Source organism: Zootoca vivipara, chromosome 4 (assembly GCF_963506605.1).
Source record: "Zootoca vivipara chromosome 4, rZooViv1.1, whole genome shotgun sequence".
NCBI classification, from domain to species: domain Eukaryota; kingdom Metazoa; phylum Chordata; class Lepidosauria; order Squamata; family Lacertidae; genus Zootoca; species Zootoca vivipara.
This window is the reverse complement of record NC_083279.1, coordinates 47,479,097-47,500,318: the sequence shown is the minus strand read 5'-3', so window position 1 is coordinate 47,500,318 and position 21,222 is coordinate 47,479,097. Positions and strand designations below refer to the sequence as shown.

General features: G+C 41.2%; 2 protein-coding genes across 8 annotated transcripts in view; both read right to left on the bottom strand.

The window, feature by feature from the left end:
* Positions 1 to 210, bottom strand: part of LOC118085215 (cystathionine beta-synthase-like protein) — a 39,788-nt gene extending 39,578 nt beyond the window's left edge. For 3 of the 4 annotated variants that reach the window (XM_035115595.2, XM_035115603.2, XM_035115605.2), the window contains exon 1: positions 57 to 210. The gene's annotated coding sequence lies outside the window, so the exon portion shown is untranslated. The remainder of the gene's footprint in view (positions 1 to 56) is intronic. The other variant, XM_035115601.2, reaches the window with a different exon arrangement.
* Positions 211 to 3,489: 3,279 nt separating this feature from the next.
* On the bottom strand, positions 3,490 to 20,054 carry U2AF1 (U2 small nuclear RNA auxiliary factor 1). Of its 4 annotated transcripts, XM_035115903.2 has the most exons (9): positions 19,931 to 20,054; positions 17,910 to 17,997; positions 15,078 to 15,108; positions 14,443 to 14,509; positions 10,903 to 10,952; positions 9,472 to 9,570; positions 7,830 to 7,963; positions 7,128 to 7,220; positions 3,490 to 3,759 (listed from the first exon to the last, which is right to left on the bottom strand). In XM_035115903.2, the coding sequence occupies exons 2-9, from the start codon at positions 17,954 to 17,956 to the stop codon at positions 3,609 to 3,611; spliced, it is 672 nt and encodes a 223-aa protein (XP_034971794.1). In that variant the 5' UTR covers positions 17,957 to 17,997; positions 19,931 to 20,054; the 3' UTR covers positions 3,490 to 3,608. The 4 variants fall into 4 exon arrangements, with proteins under 4 accessions (XP_034971794.1, XP_034971793.1, XP_034971792.1 ...); XM_035115902.2 differs by lacking the exon at positions 15,078 to 15,108; XM_035115901.2 differs by lacking the exons at positions 14,443 to 14,509; positions 15,078 to 15,108 and adding an exon at positions 13,631 to 13,697.
* Between the last annotated feature and the right edge of the window lie 1,168 nt (positions 20,055 to 21,222).

Sequence of the window (21,222 nt, the reverse complement as noted above, 5' to 3'; positions counted from 1 at the left end):
GATGTGCATCCCACTCCTTACTAATCGCGGGGAGAGAGGATAAAACCAAGACTTACCTGGGTGCCTGAAAGGAAGAAAAGGGCAACGGGCTAGCTACGTGGATGGGAAACGCTCCCTCCGAGCAGAGCAGAGAAGCAGCGCCTGATGCAGCCGCGCAGAGGGTTGCTCGGCGTGCGCAAGCAGCCTTTCCCAGCCCACATTATCTTTTGGAAAGAGAGCGGGCGGTGATTGGCTAGGGCGGGGGCGTAGGGGTGACACACCCCGCCAATGAGAAGGCGGCGTTTCAGTCCTGCAGTCTGCGCAGATGGTTTCTCCGAGCTGCATGGCAAAGGGAAATATTACGACACAGGGAACTCAGATAGGTTGTAGGGCGGCAGTTCTTTTGCTTGAAGACTGGCTTTCCGGGTTATTTTTGATGCCTTGGCTCGCTCTCTCGGCTTCGAGACACACACAGCTGCTCATAATAAGATGTCATGTAAATGTGGCTTGAAATGCAACCCCTGTGTTTTAAGATTCCCTTTATCTCTGTAGGTGTTTTGTTTTTAAAAATTCGCCTCTGAATCTTATTTGTCATTAATTTTAGATATGTGCCTCTGGCATCTTCAACTGACAAAAGAGCTGCCTTAAGGAGCTAATTCTGGGTATCATGAACAATCACCAACTTGTTATTTAATTTATTGTATTTTTACTGACAGGGAGAGGCACTTGTGAGATTTTTTGCCTCGGCTACAACTAAAATAACCTGCCCAGCCTTGAGTACTAAGCACCTTGACTTGGACAGTGCACATATTTCCACTGTTCCTACAGGTCATTAGTCCAACCCCCTGCAATAGGAATCTCAACACATGCCCTCCCCATCCAGTTTAATACCATACTGAACCCTGCTTAGCTTTGCAATGTGCTATCAGTTTTATTACTGCTCCACCACACTGCTAACATTCAGCAGAGATGCTAACATGTAGCAGGATTATATGGTTTAAAATTTGATATCTTCGATACACTAAGAGAAGCTATTACTTATTGCTGTTTATTTAGAGCATTTGTACCCCACTCTTCAGTCAAAAAAACTCTCAAGTGGCTTACATACAAATTAGTACAAGCCTGCAGGCCTATATAACCTGAAAGACACGACACAAAAGCAAAACGTGATGGTGAGGAAAGAGTGGGAAGCAAACTCAGACATTTGCTCTTAACGTTAAATACTGTAAATTTAAAAAAATGATGACGAATTGGCATGAAAAGAGTTCGTAGACAGGAAGAGCTTGGCGGAGCTGCTCCTTTAGCAGCGATGCAAAAGGCCCTGCTTCTCATCTCTCCCACTGCTCCAGCCTGCTATCTCACACTTTTGCACAAACTAAAACTAGCAGCACCAAAAAAACGATTGCCTTGCCCTTGCCCGCCTCTCACAACTCTGCTGACGGCTAGCCTTCCCCTTCAAGCAATAGGCATACTGCGCAGCCGGCCACTCGAAGGTGTCGAATCATACCGGAAGTCTCAGGGCGCGCGTGCTTGTCCGCGCTTCCTCCCTATATCTCGAGCTCAAGCCGGCGGCGTGGCGCGCAAAATACGCGGGTGCCGGGCTGCGTGGCTCCAATCAACGCCTGCGCTGGACTACGCTGCCGGGCGATGCGCTTTGTCTCCCGCGGGGAGGAGGATACGGAGCCACTGCGCCGCAGCTAAAAGAAAGTCTGAGTCAGCGCACCCGATCCATCGCGAGCCTGCGTTGCCGAGGGAGCCACCAGCGCCATTGCTGACTCATCATCGTATGCTCGTTTCTTGCTGCGAGCCCCGGGGCCCCGTCCGTTGGCATCGCCTCTTCCCATGAAACGTGCCCTTGCAGGATCGAGAGACATTTCACACGTTGTGAAATGGATACCCTGGTGAAGATTTTCATCTGCACCCAGCGTGAAGATGCATTTTCTTATTGAGTTGCAATAGTAATGCACTCAGTCAATGGACAAACCACATTGAGCACCATGATTTGCTTTAAAGGAAGTGTTTAAAAAGCAAGACAAAGAAGAGTTAAAAAAGCAAGACAAACTTTCTGAGTCTGAAGCATGGGAAGTCAATTTTAAATTTGTATAATTTGGCAGAATATTTGGATTGTTTAAATGAAATTTGTATAATTTGAGAATGAATTAGATGTTAAAATTGGAAAATCTAATAAAAATGTTTAAGACAAAGTTTCAAGAGTACAGCATTCAAGCAGTTGCCCAGTTTATGTTGTGGGGGGTTAATCTGGGTGGCGTCTGAGGGCCCCTTTTTTTGACTTGCAAGCCAGGCATCCCCCCTCTTATATTTGTGGCCCACCCCTATCTTCCTGCCCAAGTGTATAACTTTACATTTTTCCCTATTGAAATTAAATCAGTTAAGGCCATCTTGAATCAGATTCTGTCTTCTGTAGCATTAGTTACCCCTCCCAGTTTGGTGTTATCTGCAAATTTGATGAGCATCCCCTCAAGATGTTGAGCAACAACAGACCCAGAACAGAATCCTATGGGCACCCCACATGTGATTTTTCCAGGCTGATGAACCATTAGTGAGCCCTCTGGGTTTGGCCAGCCAGCCAGCTACAAATCCACCTACCGGTAACAGTTACGGTACTTCATCCAGCCCACATCAACAACTTTGTCAGACTTACTGAAATCAAGATACAGCATTCCCCTGAACCACCAAGCTTGTAACTCTACGGTATCAAAAGAAAGATTGGTCTGGCATGACTTGTTTTTCAGACATCTATGCTGGGTCCTGGAACCATCATATTATTGTTCATGATCCTAGGAAGCAATTGACTGAGGGGAAGCATACAAATTAATTTTGTATGCAATTTCATATAATAAATATGACTAAAGGTGGGATTTGTTTTAGGTGAACTGGCAACTCTGACTTCTTCCTGAGGCTGGACAAAAAGCCCACTTTGCAAGTCATATTTGCCTCAGCACTTTTACAACCAAGCTGCAGATTAAAACTCATTGTGAGCTTGTTATAATAAAGAACCCCCAAGTTCAGCTTTCATACGGCACTTTAACTAAAATGTGGAAATAAACTATGAATTTTGGCACAGCCTGGAGTAGTAACTACTCAGGAGTGCTTAGAGAATAGGCTTTAATTTTTTTAGTTCAAAAACTGGATTTATTGTAAATGCCACATTCACAGAGCACAGATTTCTTAGTAACAAAGAAACATACAGATTTATATAACTAAGCATCTTGTCCGAGTAAAGAAATGCTCCTTCACAGCTTTCATTTAGAGGTGCCTACGCTAACCTAAATAAGCAGACAGCATAACAAAAGAGGGAAACTTAAATGAGTAACTGCTTATGCACAATTTAATGTATATAATATTTTGTATTATATACATGAACAATTTAATGTATATCCAAATGTAAAAACCAGCTCTTCTGCAGTACATAGCAATCCCCACCCCACCCAAATCATTCATCAAGGTCAAAGAAATATTTTTTTCATAAGAAATCAGTTACGCAAAGAAAACTGTATCACTACAAATTTTTATTCAGAAGCCCATCTTTTAAAAAAAGTTTTCATTATGAACTTGTTTGGTCAATCAACTACAACACTTTCTAACAGATAAGGTAGAAATGGCATGGCTCAGAATCGTCCAGATCTTTCACGATCTCTTGACCGCCTTCTATCACGCTCTCGGCCACCACCACCACCGCCACCACCACCTCCTCCACCTCCACGACCACGATCTCTGGATCTAGAGCGACGTTCACGGGACCTTGACCTGGATCTATGCCTGGTAGAAAAAAATGAGCACAGTGAAAAACTTTCTCAAATACAAACCTTTAAAAATAAAAAACTTGTTCAAGGTTTTTACACAAGAGTCTGCTTTTTTGAATACTAAAACAGTTCTGCCCATACTTTTGTTAGTATCCTAGGAGACCAGAGCTTTGGTCCTGGTAAGTAATTGCCCTCTTCCAAATGGCTGGAGGTAAAGGGTGTGGAGTCTTGTTTGCAGCCAAATATAGCTGCATTAGAATAGGGCAACAACAGAACACTCTCATTAGGCATTTATAAAAAGGCAATTTTAACAGGCCAAAGAGTATTTCAATATTTAGTAAATATCTTCTTTGGGAAAACAAATAAGCAAACTGCCCTCAGCGCCCCCCTCCTTGCCACTTCCTAATTCTTATTCTTTATTACATTTCTTTTCTGCCTTTCAGCATTAGGCCCTAGGGCAGGTTACAAGTACAATATCAAACATGATTGTTACTGCCCTGCCCCCCAGCATACACCAATTAATTGTAGGGCAAGCATAATTAAGATGGCTGTGCCAGCACAGTCCTTGCTGGTTTCCATTCCTGGCTCCTACCTTCCCCCAGGCCCTGCCATCATCCAGCTGAGGTACATCAGAGGCAGCAGTGCTAGACCCAACAACATTTGTCCCAATATGCTGTGTGCTAGAATCGGATTCACATCTAAGAGCCTGTGCATATGCTATATATCAGGGATGTCCAACACGTCGATCGCGATCAACTGGTTGATCCCTGTGAGGCTTCGGTAGATCGCGGTCAATCACCGGTCCCTAAGGGGAAGCCTGACTTTTGAAACAGAGGCTTTTATGTTGTCAGCGATCAGAAGGTTAGTGGCTGCCTCTGCTCTCTGCTGTTCCCTCCCCCAATAGTGAGCTTTCCCCCCTCCCTAAAAAAAGCTCAACATCTTTGAGTGGAACCCCCCATTTTAAATTTGAAAGTAGATCGCAGTGTCTCTGGAGCTGGCCACCCCTGCTATATATCAATACTACTGTGTATTGATATATAGAGAGCTGGACCATAAAGAAGGCTGATCGCCAAAGAATTATGGTGCTGGAGGAGACTCTTGAGAGTCCCATGGACTGCAAGAAGATCAAACCTATCCATTCTAAAGGAAATCAGCCCTGAGTGCTCACTGGAAGGACAGATCGTGAAGCTGAGGCTCCAATACTTTGGCCACCACATGAGAAGAGAAGACTCCCTGGAAAAGACCCTGATGTTGGGAAAGATTGAGGGCACTAGGAGAAGGGGATGACAGAGGATGAGATGGTTGGACAGTGTTCTCGAAGCTACAAACATGAGTCTGACCCAAACTGTGGGAGGCAGTGGAAGACAGGAGTGCTTGGCATGCTCTGGTACATGGGGTCACGAAGAGTTGGACACGACTAAACAACAACTGTATATTTAGCAGCTCGTGGAAATGGTCCACGTAGAGGAGGGTAACCAGATGCAAGGAAAATACAGAATTTGTGTGCTGTGATATTCTGCAACATATGCAACTACATCCTAAATTCAATTATGAATTATCCTTTAGAGAGGAGCATTTTTACCAAGCACATGTAGCAGGTGACAAACAAGTAGTTCCCAATTATGTACTACTACCTTGTGCCATTCAGGTTTTAAACCAGCATGTTCTGGCATAATTAATTATATAATAGATCCGATCCCCCCAAAGTAGTATTTGTAGAGCTGTGGATAAAGCTAATCTTGGGAAAAGCAGATAGAGCTTCCTCTTGCATTATGGCGAAAATGTGCGAACTCATTCCAGAGAAATCCCAGGAATTTCTTTGGGGGACTGACTAACTTTTCATTGACAAAATGGGTGATATCCAACGTCATTCAAACTCTGGCCACACCCATTGACATCAATGGCTGATTTCCAGTTGTGGAGTCACGCTTGTGCATTACTTCTGCTTGCACAAATAAGACTTGCTTTTCCTCCCCTCCCCCATGGGACGTGCAGCAGGAAGGGGTGAACAGGACTCATGTTGCATCTGCTGGTGTGGCACTGGGTGTTGCTCAATGGACTAAGTAACTTAGGCGGTATAGAAATTTAATAAATAACAACAACAATAACTTAATGCCATTGATTTCAATGAGTCGTACTTGGATATCACTTGTGATTGCTTTTTTGTTTTAAACAGCGGTAGGCAGCGATAGAAAATTAGAGATTAAAAAGTTCACTGAGATATTTCCCCCCCAGAATGAAGCACTGATTTCAAATGAAACTTGAATAATAAATAAATATTGAAAGATACTTTACGTATCTATTTTCTAGGCAAACCTCACAAAGCTGCTTACATAGAAATATTTAAACAATAAGCACCAATGAGAATTATGTAACAAACTGGTCAACACAAGTTACAACACTAGCTCAAGATGTTCCTTAGCCCTGTGGTCGTAGTTTGAGGAGGGAAAAGGCCACCTCAGCTAGAATTATGAGAGCTAGCATTTGTAGGCTACAGATACATACCATATTTACAACTAAAATAAGAGAAAGCAACTTCATACCAGGCTCTTGCAAATATATTTAGAAGCATTAATGGAAGAACAGGAACACTCTCATTAAGTTAATGAATGAACTGCTTCAACCTGTGGTTAAAGTTGCATGAAGTCCTGATAAATCAACATTTTTACCAGTCTGTCTTATTTTAGTCTTGAACTCACACCTTTACAACCCAATACAATCTTTTTACTAGTGGTGTATTGCAATACCAATCGCATGTGCTCAATCCTGCTCTAGCCTTGCTAACCTGCACATCAGTATTAAATAAATTTATTTGCATGGCTGTAATAGATTATATATATTTCTATTACCGGTAATGTTTAATTGTTTTTAAAAATGATTTCCCCCTATGTTTTTAGCTGTAACTATTTTTATCCGTAAGCCAGCACTGAGTCCCTGTCAGAGGAAAAGGTGGGTTATAACAATAGCAATTCATGCTGTCACCCATACACAGTAAGAGACTCCTTACTGCAACATTTATGTATTCTGCATGAAATAGGGCACTATTGCCCATCATTATCAGCTAAGGTACAATTCTTATGAAAAAGCACAGTATCAGCAATTTAACAAGCACATTTATTGCTCCAACATTTAATAGCTCAGTTTGTCAGCCACTGCATTCAGTTTTCAGTTTGCTAATGTTACTTGCATTCAAAGTCAACTGATGGGATGGGAAGAAACATGAAAACCATGAATTGCTGGTACTTGCATCTATCTTCATCTTCATAAGCTGTGACAAATTTGGTAGTATTGCACCACCTAGCTTACCTACAAGTTCTCCCATTTTAGAAAAACACACATTTTTAAAAATTGAAAGTTTTTTTATATAAAAGAACAAGCACTTACTTCTTGCGGCGACGGCCATACAGCTCACGTCGCAATTCTCGAGAAATGGGTTTCAAATGCATAAAGTTGCAGAAACCTCCTCGTGTACACTCCCTTGAGGGGAAAAACAACAATAACAACGCAAGGTTTTGATTATGATTAAGGAAATGCTATTGGCTTAAGATTCTAACAAAGTTTCTGCTGGCAAGACCGTTCTATGCGTGGCAGGATGCTCCTGCCAGAAGAGGGCAGCATTTCTTGCTGATCTCCTAATCCTCACACAGCCCCTTTTAACAATCTGCTATGTTGAGCTGGGGAACCTTGACAGCAACTGAGAGGCATTGCAGGGGGGCTGGGGAATTAATTTTTTTTTAAAAAAATGCTCTTCCCATCCTGTATTGCGGCAGGAGCCTCTACTGCAGGCTTCCTCAAACTCTGCCCTCCAGATGTTTTAGACTACAATTCCCATCATCCCTGACCACTGGTCCTGCTAGCTAGGGATCATGGGAGTTGTAGGCCAAAAACATCTGGAGGGCAGAGTTTGAGGAAGCCTGTTCCACTGGATCCCAGGTCCCTCTGTGAATGGAGGGAATATGTCCATTCACAGAGGGCAAATCAGAATTCAAAACCATGGAGCAGTGTCCTGTCACTCATGATTTTTTAACACAAAAAGTATTTCAAAATCAACTCAAAAATGGAGACAGCAGAAAACAGTTTGCTCACCCCATTTCATACTGGCGGCAGCAAGCTTCTCTGAAATCTGTCACAGGGGAGAGCTCTGCATGTATCGGCTGCCCATTAAACCAGCGGTTGTTCAGGTCAATCACTGCCTTTTCTGCATCTTCTTCACGTCGAAACTGGAAAGAAGGTTAAGTTTACAAAAATGAAGTCTCCACTTTTACATATTATTAGGAACTGACATGATTCTCAGTGCCAACATGAAAATTAGGAAAGCACAAAAGATTCACTTACGTAGCGTTAGCGAAATAGTAAGGAAGCAATTTTTTTGGGGGGGGGGGGACACACAAGCAGCATGTCAATAGCATATCAATGCATAAGGGCAGGATTCTTTCAGAACATGACACACTTTTATTAGAGTCAAGATTATATCCTTAATGTGTCCCTGAAAGGTATCATTATTCTTCATATACCATTTATTTTTTGTCATGTTTATATTTTTATTGATAATCTTTTTAAAAAAATCCTTTGTTAAATTTCTAAAAATGAAAAAAAGAATCAATATACGTTCATATGAAGTAAACGGAATGTAGTCTGTCCATTATAGAAATGTACCAGTTGCTTGTAGTAAAGTTAGATACTGTATTCAATGTTGACCTTAGCTGACTGACAATAACAATACAGTTAAACAGTTTCACTGTACTGTATTCTGACAACAATAACCAAAGTATCTTGGACCCAAATGCATTGGTCAGGGAAGGGAATATAAAAGCAAAAAAATTGGTCTGAATAGCAGCATATTTATAAATAGAGGGGCACACATCTGTGTCTAGTTTTGCCTGTCCGGGGAAAGAATGAAACGAGAAATGTTTTCAACAGTGTCAATTGAAAAGATTTGAATAAGCCCTGCTTATTCAAGTAGATGTAGCAGCTACCGTTCCAAAATATACTTCAGCAACACTTAGGTCATTTTTAGCAGCAATAGTTCACTATCCAACTGCACTTTAGTGGCTATTTTTATTTTGCTTTTTCTATCTAGTATTTTTCTTAGATGTTCCCTAGATTTGCCTAATAGTTTTCTATGTCATAATAATAATTTTAGTAAACTACATTCCCCTTGTTGGAAAATCTAGACAGAATTACACAATATAACAACCACTTTAAGTAGCTATAGTGCTGACCAATGCCTAGTGTCAAGTGTATACTTTTGAGAATAAAAAAAGGAAAATGCCTCAGGCTGGACCTGAATCAGGGATAGTTAAGATACAAGAACCAATAGCAATGCACAATTACTTTGTAATGCTAAAATGCAGGGAAGGGGAGAGTACACGTACAAAAGTTCCATATATGAATCTCAATCTGAAAAGTCATTCCAAATATTTGTCTCTCTGTTATAGCACTCTACAATTAAGTGGATTAAGTGTCTACAGACATGGTGTGTGTGATATTGGGGGGAAAATAGAAATGAAGCAGTCAGTCAGATAAGGGGAGATAGCATTTTAGTTCATTCACCACATTTCTTTAATTACATTCCTTGCTGGGGTTAACAGGTTTCACTTGAAAGTATTCATAAATATTTATGCTACACACATAGCCTACCTATTCAAGACTGCTAGTTACTTTTCATATATACAAAGCAAGACATTTAAGGATTTTGATCAGCAGTTGTAGACTTTTTATATCTTACCTTTACATATACATTTCCAACCAGATGATCTCCAAGATTATCACAGACATTCATCTCTTCTACTTCACCATATTTTTCTTCCATCTCTGTAAAGACCTCCTAAATGAAGAAAAAATGAGTGTTAATTTGATCTGAACTAGATGAATTACCAAACCTATAAATCACCAACTTGGCATTTAATCTGTTTTTCTTGGCTACATAGGGTTTGGCAATGGCTTTATCCCTATTCCCCCCTCAAGGCCATCTACCCCTATCTGTCTTGTTGAGAGGATTCCAGAAGAAAGCAGGAAGGTGCAGACCCGAGAGCCTGTTTGACCTAACTGCTCTCTTCCCCATCTACCACAAACTGCCCTGTAGGGAAAATCGTGACAATTTTGTTTGTTGATATTGTTTATGATGGCTTCGAAGACTGCATCTTGATGTTACTTGTAAGCAACTTTGGAAGCATTTTTATCCAGAAAGGCAGGACATAAATAGCTTTTAACAAATAAGAATTCAGAATTAAACTACACACCTGAAACTAAAATAACTGAAGACTGAAAAATAAAATGGGTGATGTCCTGTGTCATTAACACTCAGAGCAGATCCAAAGAATTAAAATTAGTAATTTAAGCCCATTTCTTTCAATGGGTCTACCCTGACTTTGTGTTCAGGGGTGGGGAACTCTCCTGCTGCCACTGCAGCCTCCCAAGGTAAGGTGCTGGCCTCATGTTCACCTCTGGCCAGTCTCTGTTGGGCCACTAAGGCTGGGGGCATCCTCTGCCCAGGCCCCTATGGGGCAATGTGAGGAGATACCTCTCTTTGGGATGGGGTGGGGCAGCTCAGAGACCAGGGGCAGCAGCAGTAGCCACCTGGACGACTCCCAAAGAAAGGAGAGAGGAGACTGAGGACACACTCCAGAAGGGAGGGTGTTTGAAAAATGGTGAGGCTGCTGGTTCTGCAGGCAAGGGATGACATAACTGGGCTCCTGAGCCCCACAGGGGTGCCACAAAAAGAAGGTAGTTGCTCAAGGGGCCCATGGACTCAAAAAGGTTGAAAACATCTGGTTTAAGTACTTTCCCAATTCTTCCTTTGCAACCACAGCTTGAACTTTTTTATGCCTGATGTCATACAATCTTGGTGTGTGGTTTGTCCAAAGTGGGGCTTACAGGCTTGAGAAATGCCCCCAGGGACACTAGCTGGATATCGCTCATTACATTTTCCCATAATCTATTGTTTGTTACAGGGAATTATTACTTGGGCCAGAAACACTTTATTAAAATCAATCTAAGGAACAAAGAATTTCAAATACTCCCCTCTTGCTGAAGAAGAATATTTGGCATAATTTTGTTCTTCTTTTGCTCTAAGATAAACTTCAAAGCTTATAATGTTAACTGTGTTTGATGTTTTCATTTATATAAAATTTTCAAAGCATTACTCAGTTTAACATACCTCAAAGAATTCATCATAATGTTCCTGCATTTCAACATCGCTCACAGCACCTGCAAATACCAAGTCATATTAATTAGAATCTAATCTCAAACGAGGCAAAGGACTCTGAGCACATTAAAAATATTTTAAGTAAGTAGAAAAGAAAGTAGAAGCCGTCTACTGAAGTAAAAAAATACCTACTATGTAGCTAACCATTAGGACTAGACCATAAACAGTTCTGCCAACCCCTAAAGAAAAAACAATCACAACAATCTCCTAATAGTTTTAATCAATAACCTGATAGATAACACACTTCCACGGAGAATGGTTTAAATCTAAGGAAACTGATCTGATATAGAATGCAACCACCCCCAGCTCCAACTATCTTAATTTTAGTGCACCAGATTTTCATGAACAGCCTTTCAAGGATGTACTAGGATTAAAATAAGGGGAGAAATAAAATACTGTATAAGGGAATTTCATTTTAAAAATTATTCTAAAAAGAAACAGTGAAATCCAACAGGTGTTGCTCTACTGACAGAAGGCATCTCTGAACAGAACACGGAAGAAGGAATTTTTAAGCAAATCCTCCTTTCTCAAGCAGGCTTCCCTCCCTCCAAAGGTGCTTGAGGGTTCCCCAATACTCTGGCACAGGATTTGTTTGGGGGGTAGGGATTTTAGTGGGTAAAAGGAACTACTAAAAATGTCCCTCACTTCTGTTGCTGAATACCTTATGACAGACAGCAGAGCAGCATCCCTTGGAGTCTGGCGACGTACACTATAATTAGTTTGCTAATTAAAACTGTTCACCATTCATATGCTTTACTGGACTGAACACAATATTAAGTTAACATGTTTCTACTTCCTTCAAATTAGCAAAACTAGGCTTACTGAGGGGGGGGGAAAGGAACCCAATTTTGCTCCAAAATCTAATTCAGTCTTCACATTTTTCAAAATACTTAAAAGTAAGTCATGCTATATTATTTCCATGCCCTGAAGTATGCATTTGCAGGCATTTAGGCCACCTGTTCATAAACAGGGGAGGTTTTAAATAAATAAATATGAATTTCAAACCAGTATGTATGGCAAAAACTGACAGATATAGCATTTTAGCATACATTAAGCACAATTTAAAACTTTATATGTATATCTATCTGACCCTAAGTGGTCTGTAGTTCTAGAAAGCATCTTACCCTTTCAGATATAAATCTAAAATACTTAAGGATGGGGAAATTCTATGGTATTTTCAAAATTCAGTTTCCCACCACCTTTAATGAATAGAAAAAATAGCTGAGATCCACTCTGGGATCTATTTTCAATTAAACTATGTCCACACTTGCAACTCTACATTAGGTTTAAAGGGACACTATTGAATTAGGAACTAAATGTTGACTGACAGATGTTAAATCCCATTTAAAATACACTATGAGCTTGATAAAAATGGATTAAACTGTCCCAAACCAAAATATCAAGATAGCTTAATAGCTAACTGTTTTCTCTGTTGTCAACAGAAATAGAAATAGTCATTAACAAGAATCTTAAAATCTACTTTGGTTTTTCAACACATATCAATTGTTGCCATATGTGATTTTTTAAAACTTGGTAAAACCATTTCCCTGTAAGACATAACACTAAAACAAACCAAATTAAGTGATGGTGTTTTACTAGGTTGAACAAGTACACCATCAGAATTCGACTACTAAACATAACTGATAATACTATATGACATATATGGAGAGCAGAATAGTTAAACAATGTAAATATTTGCTAGGTAACTATAACAAACCATGCAATTCCTAAAACAGCAAAAGGCTGTTGATTTCTCAAGCAGCATTACTCAACTGACACCAAATTTTAAACATTTGAACTATCATTTTAAAGAGACTTGCTGCTATGTTTGTTCAGCCAGTAAATTCTGGACAAATAAAAAGAGCTCCACAGCAAACCATGCAGCTACAGCATGAATTACTTATACCAGATTGGTGGAAATTTTAGCACAAGCCCAGATACGTAACACTGAATATCATTTAGCAGTGCTAGTAGAAATAGCGTTGTAAATACCAGACTGGGCTTAACTATAAGTCATTTAATTATTGCATTGTTTAACTGCTTCAAGAGCAAATCACAGATTAGCTCAATTATTTACCCATTTAAATCACTTACTTCTACTGATGTACAGTAGACAAATAGATTTTCACAGTTATACTACACAAGTGTTAAGAATTAGTTCAAGACAATCTCCACACTTTCCCATAAATGAATATCAGTTCATAATTTCAGATTTTAAAGCAAGGAAGGAATTTTAACCGTACCTATGCAGAGAGATCAAATTAAAGTGATTTTAACATCTGTAAACAGATGGATAAGTGCTTGAGTTAAGTTAATAAGCTGTTGACCTAGCCTTTGGTAAACAGTAATATGTAACATTAAATATAATCAAGGACACATTAAAATGATGGAGGCCAATGGCAAGGATGGAGTAGAGAACGCCATTGCTCAAGAAAGCTTTAAAATGTGTCCCTTAAAAAAATTCATAAAATAGGCAGGTAGCCAAAGTTTCAGAGGAAACAAGTTTTTTTTGGGGGGTGGGGTGGGCATGGGATATGTGAAGGACCAAAAATTTCAGGCACATTTAATAAAATGTGATCAGTTTGCTCCATTAAACTAAAAATGGTAGACCAGCTTCAGTTGACACTGAGCTCTGACAATCAAGCCCAGGGAACCAGTGAAGGAACTTGTATGAACTTACAGCGCAAACCGTCAGCAGACTGGGAAGAGTTTTGAGGGTTACGGTAAATGTTCAAGAGGGCAATGGTCTGAAATACAAAACGCAACAACTTTATATTATGGAAAATAAGTTTTAACAAGAAACTGGTTTCCTTGTGGTGATCACTTTTAGTTGAGTCTCAGTGCTGAAAGAGAGAATGTTATTTTCTCCCGAGGGAAATATGCGCCATTTGACTTGCGACCCTTCTGAACCACCCTAGTATTGAGGAAAAAAATAGAGATCTCACAACACTTATTATTGCATTTATTTAAAATGCATCTATTGGCATTTTATTATCATAAATCTTGAACCTGAGGCAATAAATAGCCTTAACATATGGAAAGGTTGAAAATTGTCAGGAACTAGATTCCACTGTAACACACAATAATAAGGCTGTTATGAAATCTCTATTGCCTAAGAATGTTAAGGTGAACCAAAAATCCCCAAGTATCACTTACCGTATATGGCAAAAAAGCCTATGTTTTCAGATTTTAAAATATCAAGTCATTTGATAAATGCCTAAGGTGTACTATAAACAATGAACATGTCTTAATGCTCATGTCCTTATATGGGAAGTTTTGAACCAAAAAACCCAATCATTTTTAACCATCTTTTTTTTGCACATAACATAGGCATTTGACAAATGCTTGATCATTATGTAAGAGTTCCGTCACTTGTCCTGTTTGCAACAGCTTTATGTCAGCAGCTCAGAAGCCAACATGATTTTCTCATATTTAGGAATGGGCTCTTTAACACCATTCTTAAAAAAAAATTTCTCCAACTGTGGGACTTACAGTGTGAGCCGTCAGCCGTCTGTGCACTGTTTTGGGGATTACGATAGATGTTTTGAATCAAGATGGTCTGCGGGGAAAAAAAAAATAAAAAGGGGAATTCTACTGGCTGCTGTGCATATAATAGACAATTGCAAAGAGACAACTTTTTTGCGAACAGCTTAATATTAAATTATATTCAAATGGTACACTATTTTCTTTTGTATTTGCACCATGTTGTGAAATATCACTGAGTCATATTATGTAAACAAGTTTTAATTTCACCAAGAAGTTGCGCTATTAAGCTTATCAAGGGAGGCATCGTCAGCCCAGCTCCCAGAAGGAGAATTAGCAATATACTATTTTAGTAACTTATTAGCATGAGCCTAAATTTAGTCTAATTTTAATCCCATCAAATACGGAGGGCCATAAAAATGCCACATGGTGCCCCCAATATGCAGTGCCTTTCTAACAAAAGACCACTGCCACAAGGAACAGGATTCTTCACTTTCTCTAAACAAGAATTTCCTTGGTGGAACTTCTGTTTAAATAATATGAGTTTCTAAATGTTCAGTTCGCAGATCTTTAAAGAAAGAATATCCTTTCAGCCTTTGTGCTTTCTACTTGAAGGATTTGCCCAGGCAGACTTGAAACCTTACATTTGTATCGTTCTTCTTAAAATCAAGTTGTCTGAAAAAACAAACCATGTTTAAGTTAGTAATCTAATATCTCAGAGTTTTAATGTCCATATCAGTGTAAGTAGCTCAGTGTTACTTAATTAAAATGTTAGTTTTCACGAACTTTCATTCAAATTTAATATAACCAACTGTATTTAAAGAAAACATTGTTTTCAGAGCTTTTTTTGTTTTTATAAAACCAGCCAGTGTTAACCTCTGGTCCCTAGCCACAAGAGACAAAATATACAGTATCTACATTTGTTGACTGTTTTAGCCTATTTTGAACTGAGAGTACGGTACTTGCAACTTTCTCTCACCTGCAACATTCTATTTTAGTGCAAGCTGGGCAGGAACCAGCATGGTAGTCTTTTAAACCACATTGAATTACTAAACAATTTCAGTAGTAGCAGTAGGAACACAATATATATTCACTGTTTGTTCAGTACCTAACACATCATGACATAAATTTATGAAGCCAAATTATTTTGTTTAAGTAAGCAGGAAAGAAGACTCTTAAATTTAAGTCACAGGTCAGATTAGCTGACCTATTTGCAAAATAGTACTGTATTTGAATGCACATATATAAATGGGGTGTGCATAATGGAGGGACAAAGATCAAAATTCTGTTGAAAAAGCAAGATACAGAAATTGTCCCTCCACATCTAGAAGATGCAAGTTAAAATCTTCCAAACAAATCCTGGATTCCCAGTAACGATATCTTAACTGTTCTATCAGTCATTACTACAGATGAAGGTGAAATTCAACACTGTGCAAGTGCACAACAGGGTCCCTGCTTCCTCTTCTTCCCCATAACCCCACGTTCACTCCAGGTCCCCTCACCAACACTCTGGAGCAGATTATGGGGGCACAAGGAGGGCTGCACAGAAGGCAGGATGCTAAAATCATGTTAAGTTGACTCCACTCACAGAAGCTAAACTACAATCCACAAAGGCTTGCCACATTTAATCATCTGCTCTGGCATTCTTATTGCAAAGTTCAAATAAATGCAGATACCACATCTCAATTCAACTCCTGATTTACTACAATTAAATATTCAGGAGAGGACATGCAAATTATTGGCATCAGTGGAGCATCAAACTATGGTGTTATATTGATGGATCACAACAATATTATGGTAGATCAAAGTATAAGACAAGCTATTGTTCCAAACTATTCCAGTCTGCTCTTCTACATGTACTCTCATAAAAGTCTTACTACATTAAACCGCATTCCCAAATAAGCATGCATAGGAGTTTAGCTTTAGAATCTCATAGAATCAGAGTTGGAAGAGACCACGAGGGCCATCCAGTCCAACCCCCTGCCAAGCAGGAAACACCATCAAAGCATTCTTGACATATGGCTGTCAAGCCTCTGCTTAAAGACCTCCAAAGAAGGAGACTCCACCACACTTCTTGGCAGCAAATCCCACTGTCGGACAGCTCTTACTGTCAGGAAGTTCTTCCTAATGTTTAGGTGGAATCTTCTTTCATGGATTCAAACTATAAGAAGTGTGGTGGAGTCTTCTTCTTTGGAGGTCTTTAAGCAGAGGCTTGACAGCCATGTCAAGAAAGCTTTGATGGTGTTTCCTGCTTGGCAGGGGGTTGGACTGGATGGCCCTTGTGGTCTCTTCCAACTCTATGATTCTATGATTCCAAGAGTTGCCCAAGCAGTCAGTCTGTGAACACATTCTTCCTTACTGCCTGTTTCTACTTTACTTCAGGCTTAAGTATTGAAGTTGGTGAAGTTATTTGTTTTGTATTTTGACTATGTCAATCTTAACTATCTGAAAGTAGATGAGCAGGGTAAGATATAAGGGAGCTTGGATATTTTAAAAAATAAAATTAGAGTTCAAAAATAAACTAAACAAAATTGTAGTAACCAAACTGAATGTGATCATCCCAACCAGCTTTAATCTGTACAGGCTAACCCAGTGGTTACAAAGACCACATGAAAATGGCTTAGAGTCTTGGTGGACCACTTAGCGTTTCCTCTGCCCACTGCAGCAATTATAATGCACTGTGCTAGATGCTGTATGATTTTTCATTGTATTTTTACGGGCACACCATGGACCACCTGAATGAAGCTTGTGGATCACTGATGGTTTGTGAACATGTTTGTGAACCCTTATGCTAGCCTATATTCTCAAACTACTTTAAAGGTTTTAGAACTGATTATGCTGCTCTTATACCGTTACACAACCCCCACTCATTTTATAGGGAGTGCTCTGAATTCCACACATGCCATACTTGGAAATATAACGTAGTAGAGAAGAATGGAAGGATATGTGCATTTTTGCTATTTCACAGAATCGCTTTGTCAGGGCATTTGGTTAAATTTGAAAACATGCACACTTACATCAGGGGCAATCAACATGGTGTCCTCCAAATTGTTGGACTTCAACTCCCATTACTCCTGCCAAGGAAGTAGTGGCCAGTGCTCAGGGACTATGGCACCTGCACTACAACACATGCAGTGCACTACAACACATGGCTATCCCTGGTTTACAAGATAGAATTTGGCCCATATTTTTTTTTTTAAAAAAACAGCTATACAGTTCCTAAATATTACCCAGGAGGTTACCACTGGCTGACATCTAATATTGGAAAAGTTATGGAAAAAATTCTGCAACCATTAAAGTTTTGAAAAAATCATTTCAAAGGGCTGGTAAAAGAAATGAATAGCAACTCAAGGACAAATCAACAAATATATACATGATACTTTTATAGTTTCTCAGATTTAACAATCACAGATTTGAGCTCTGAAAGTCATGGCTGCATTGGATGTAGGACTTCTACCAAAAAAAATTACACCAACCTGGCTAAATGTTGGTTTATTGTGCAATCGAGAACATCGGTCTCCATGACGGCATGCTCCAATTTTGAAGTAAAAAGAACAGTTGACTCTGAAACCAAAAGACACAAAAATTGTATCAATTGAAACAATTTCAATACAAACTAGTTATGGATTTATAGCTAAGCTTATTAATCAAAAGAATAGACTCTGACCAGGCAAAAGCACTTGAATTGTGAAGCAGGGCCAGCGAAGACATGGCCAGTGGAGTCCTGAGGTCTAGAACAGGCACCCCCAAACTTTGGCTTTCCAGATGTTTTGGACTACAATTCCCATCTTCCCCAACCACTGGCCCTGTTAGCTAGGGATCATGGGAGTTGCAGGCCAAAACATCTGGAGGGCCGCAGTTTGGGGATGTCTGGTCTAGAAGATGTGTTCTCCATTCCTGTGCTCCATTCCTATCTATTTTAGCAATGATTCAACAATTGATATTGGCTGTTTTAAAGTATCACCTTCACTAAAATTGAGAATGGTGAATGCTGTAAGTTGGGGTCTGAGGGCAGATGTGCATCCCTGTCAATTATGGTACTAAAGTTCACCATTGCCTTCACTCAGTAGCTCTCCAGGGTTACTTACAGGAGTCTTTTCCCAGTCCAATCTGGAGATACTAGGCTAGGGATTGAACCTGGGACCGTCTATAAAACAAGCAGATGCTCTGCCTCAACCTATGGCACTTTCTCCTCTCTTCATTTGTCCACTACTAAGGCATGCTGGATAGTAGATGGGGTGGGAACATTCATATCATAGGTGTGAAATGCAGATAATATCAGCTGCTTTATGTCCACACCATAGAAAAGTTGGGGAAAAAAGCAGTTTTGGCAGGCATGTGACAACACTAGTATACATATGATAACGAGTCTTCTGCACCATTGTCTGCAAGTTGGAGACATTCAGTTGCTCAGTGCTGCACTCACTTGGGTAGCATAGTAGTAAGCTGCCCCCACAAATGGCTTTCAATGAGTAAAAGAAAACATGCTGCATGGTCTGATTTTTACTGCCCAATTAGGAAATTCAAATTTACTGCCTCCTCCCAGTATCAGTGTATGGACATGAAGTTTAGTAGTGAGCAAAGGAGCTTTTTGAGCTTAGATTGAGACCTGCTTCCCTCCTCTCTCTGTGAACAGAAAAGTGGAGTGGAAGGCAGGTGTCCCCAGCTCAAAGGGATACAGCCCTCCTCCTTTAAAATATTATGTATAGTTTTCTACCTCGTGTACCTTTTAAAAAATATACCTATATATTTATTGATTTGAGAGTGATCATGAAAGCCAGCTTGAACACTTCTACTGAGGCTGTAGTTGCACTAACAAAACAAACTCTGCGCCCCTTCAAAACTCCTTAGGCGTGATGAGAAAGCGCTACGTCTCGGAGACACATAGGGGGATTTCCCCCACGATATCTTCAGCGGCCATCCTACGGCCAGACCGACCATTTTGGCAGCGCCGGCCCTTCCTCTTCCCCTTCCCCAACTCCCTTCCCCATTCAACTCATGAGGAAAACCAAGAGGAGAGCAGAGAAAAAACGGATCTGGGGATTCCTCGCAGTCGTGAGCCCGCCATCAGCTCTTTTCCGGAAGGGCGCGCGCGCCCCCTGGGCTGTTGGCGGGCGGACAGGCGCGCGCGCGCTCCCTCCCTAAGCTCGCGAGGGAAGGAAGTAGCGCGCCCAGCCGCCCGCCCGCTAAGGTCCAATAGGGAGCGCCTCGCCGGCTTGCACGAGGCAGCCACTTTGCTGCTGCAGCAGCAACGGTACAAGGGCTGAAGGTTTCGCGCGCTCGAGGCTTCTACGGCCAAGAACCGCGCACGCGCACGAGAGAGCGAGGAAAAAAAGGGCTCCTCGTGGGAAACTATTGTTAGGAATGGCCTCCGCCAGGGCGCTGACGCAGGCCCCGTCACCCTCCTCACCCACCCCGCAAGCGACGGGCGTTCACGTAGGCCGGACCCCACCCTTGGAGAGAGAGGGCAGGCCAGGGGGAGGAAGAACCCACTCACTTGTCTTTCTCGGTACCGAAGATGGAGGCCAGATACTCCGCCATCTCCCACAAGCTGCCCTGCCCGGCCGCCCGCCGGACACCTCGGCACCCCGCTTAAGACGTCACAACCCCGCGCCGGAAACGGCCTCGCCGCCCGCCACCCGCTGCAACGATCAAGCGCCGGCGACCAATCAGCGCGAGAAGCAGGGGCTGCGGGGAAAGGCTTCGCGCATGCGCGTCGTGCAGCTGTCTCCGCCATGCGCCAGCGCGGGGTGACTTAGCTTCTCCCCCTCCCCCCCCTTGGTTCTTCTTCTATCGCCATTCGGGATACGCCCACCCGGAGATTTCTCAATAGGTGCAGTTGCTCTTATAGTTGCCGTATCTAGGTTTGTCACCCACTCCTCCATACTTGGTTCCATTATTAAATAAAAGTTTATTTGGGAAGGAATCAGATCAGACTCCGGTCCTTGCTGCTGCAACTATACCCCGTTCCAAGAAAATGTATTTGCACTGAAAACCGGGCAGGAAAAAGCCCTAGAATGTGTTGCGTGAAGGTGCCGATAAAAATTTCGTTAGCCTGAACTGCATTTTGAGATCCGCAGTGCGGTTGGGGGGGGAGCGAGAGGCCTTTCTTTTGGTGGACACAGGCGGGTGAATAAGCTAATAGCATGCGGTTCTGCGTGAGGGAGGGGGTGATCTACCAGAAACGGAGGGTAATCTGCCTTTAGATGTAATCTTTCCAGCAGCTCTGTAAGGTAAATCATCTTAGCTATCCTTACTTGATATGTGGGAAGATGGTCCCAGAGAATTTTAGAAAAGTGGCTTTTTTAGTGTAAGATTTTTGGCTTCTCTCTGGTTTCACTCCTACTGATCTCTACAAATGGTAGGCGATGGCAGCAGGAGGGATTTTATACAGACAAGTGAACAATGAAATCTACCTTTACTTAATGATTGTGACAGAGAGTGGGGGTTCGGTAAAACAATTGAAAGCCGATTTGCACAACACTTATCCTGCCAATCTGCCAAGAGGGTTCAGTAAGCTAATACCAAAAGCTGCTTCTGTTTGACAAAGGGTCCCTGTAACCTTCTCTTGATCCCCCCCTCCCCCAAGAATGATTTCCAAGGACATTATTTTACTGTCATCCTTTGCCAAATGCCAGAAGCATGACCTCCATCTGCTAATGATAGTTTTAAGCAGGTGAGAGCAGGCACTTCTCTTTCCTAGTACAGACCCTGCCTCTTCCTGAGTTCCTCTATCCTGGGTGAGGAGGGACCACTCTTGTGAGATCACAAATCTCACCTAACAGGGTC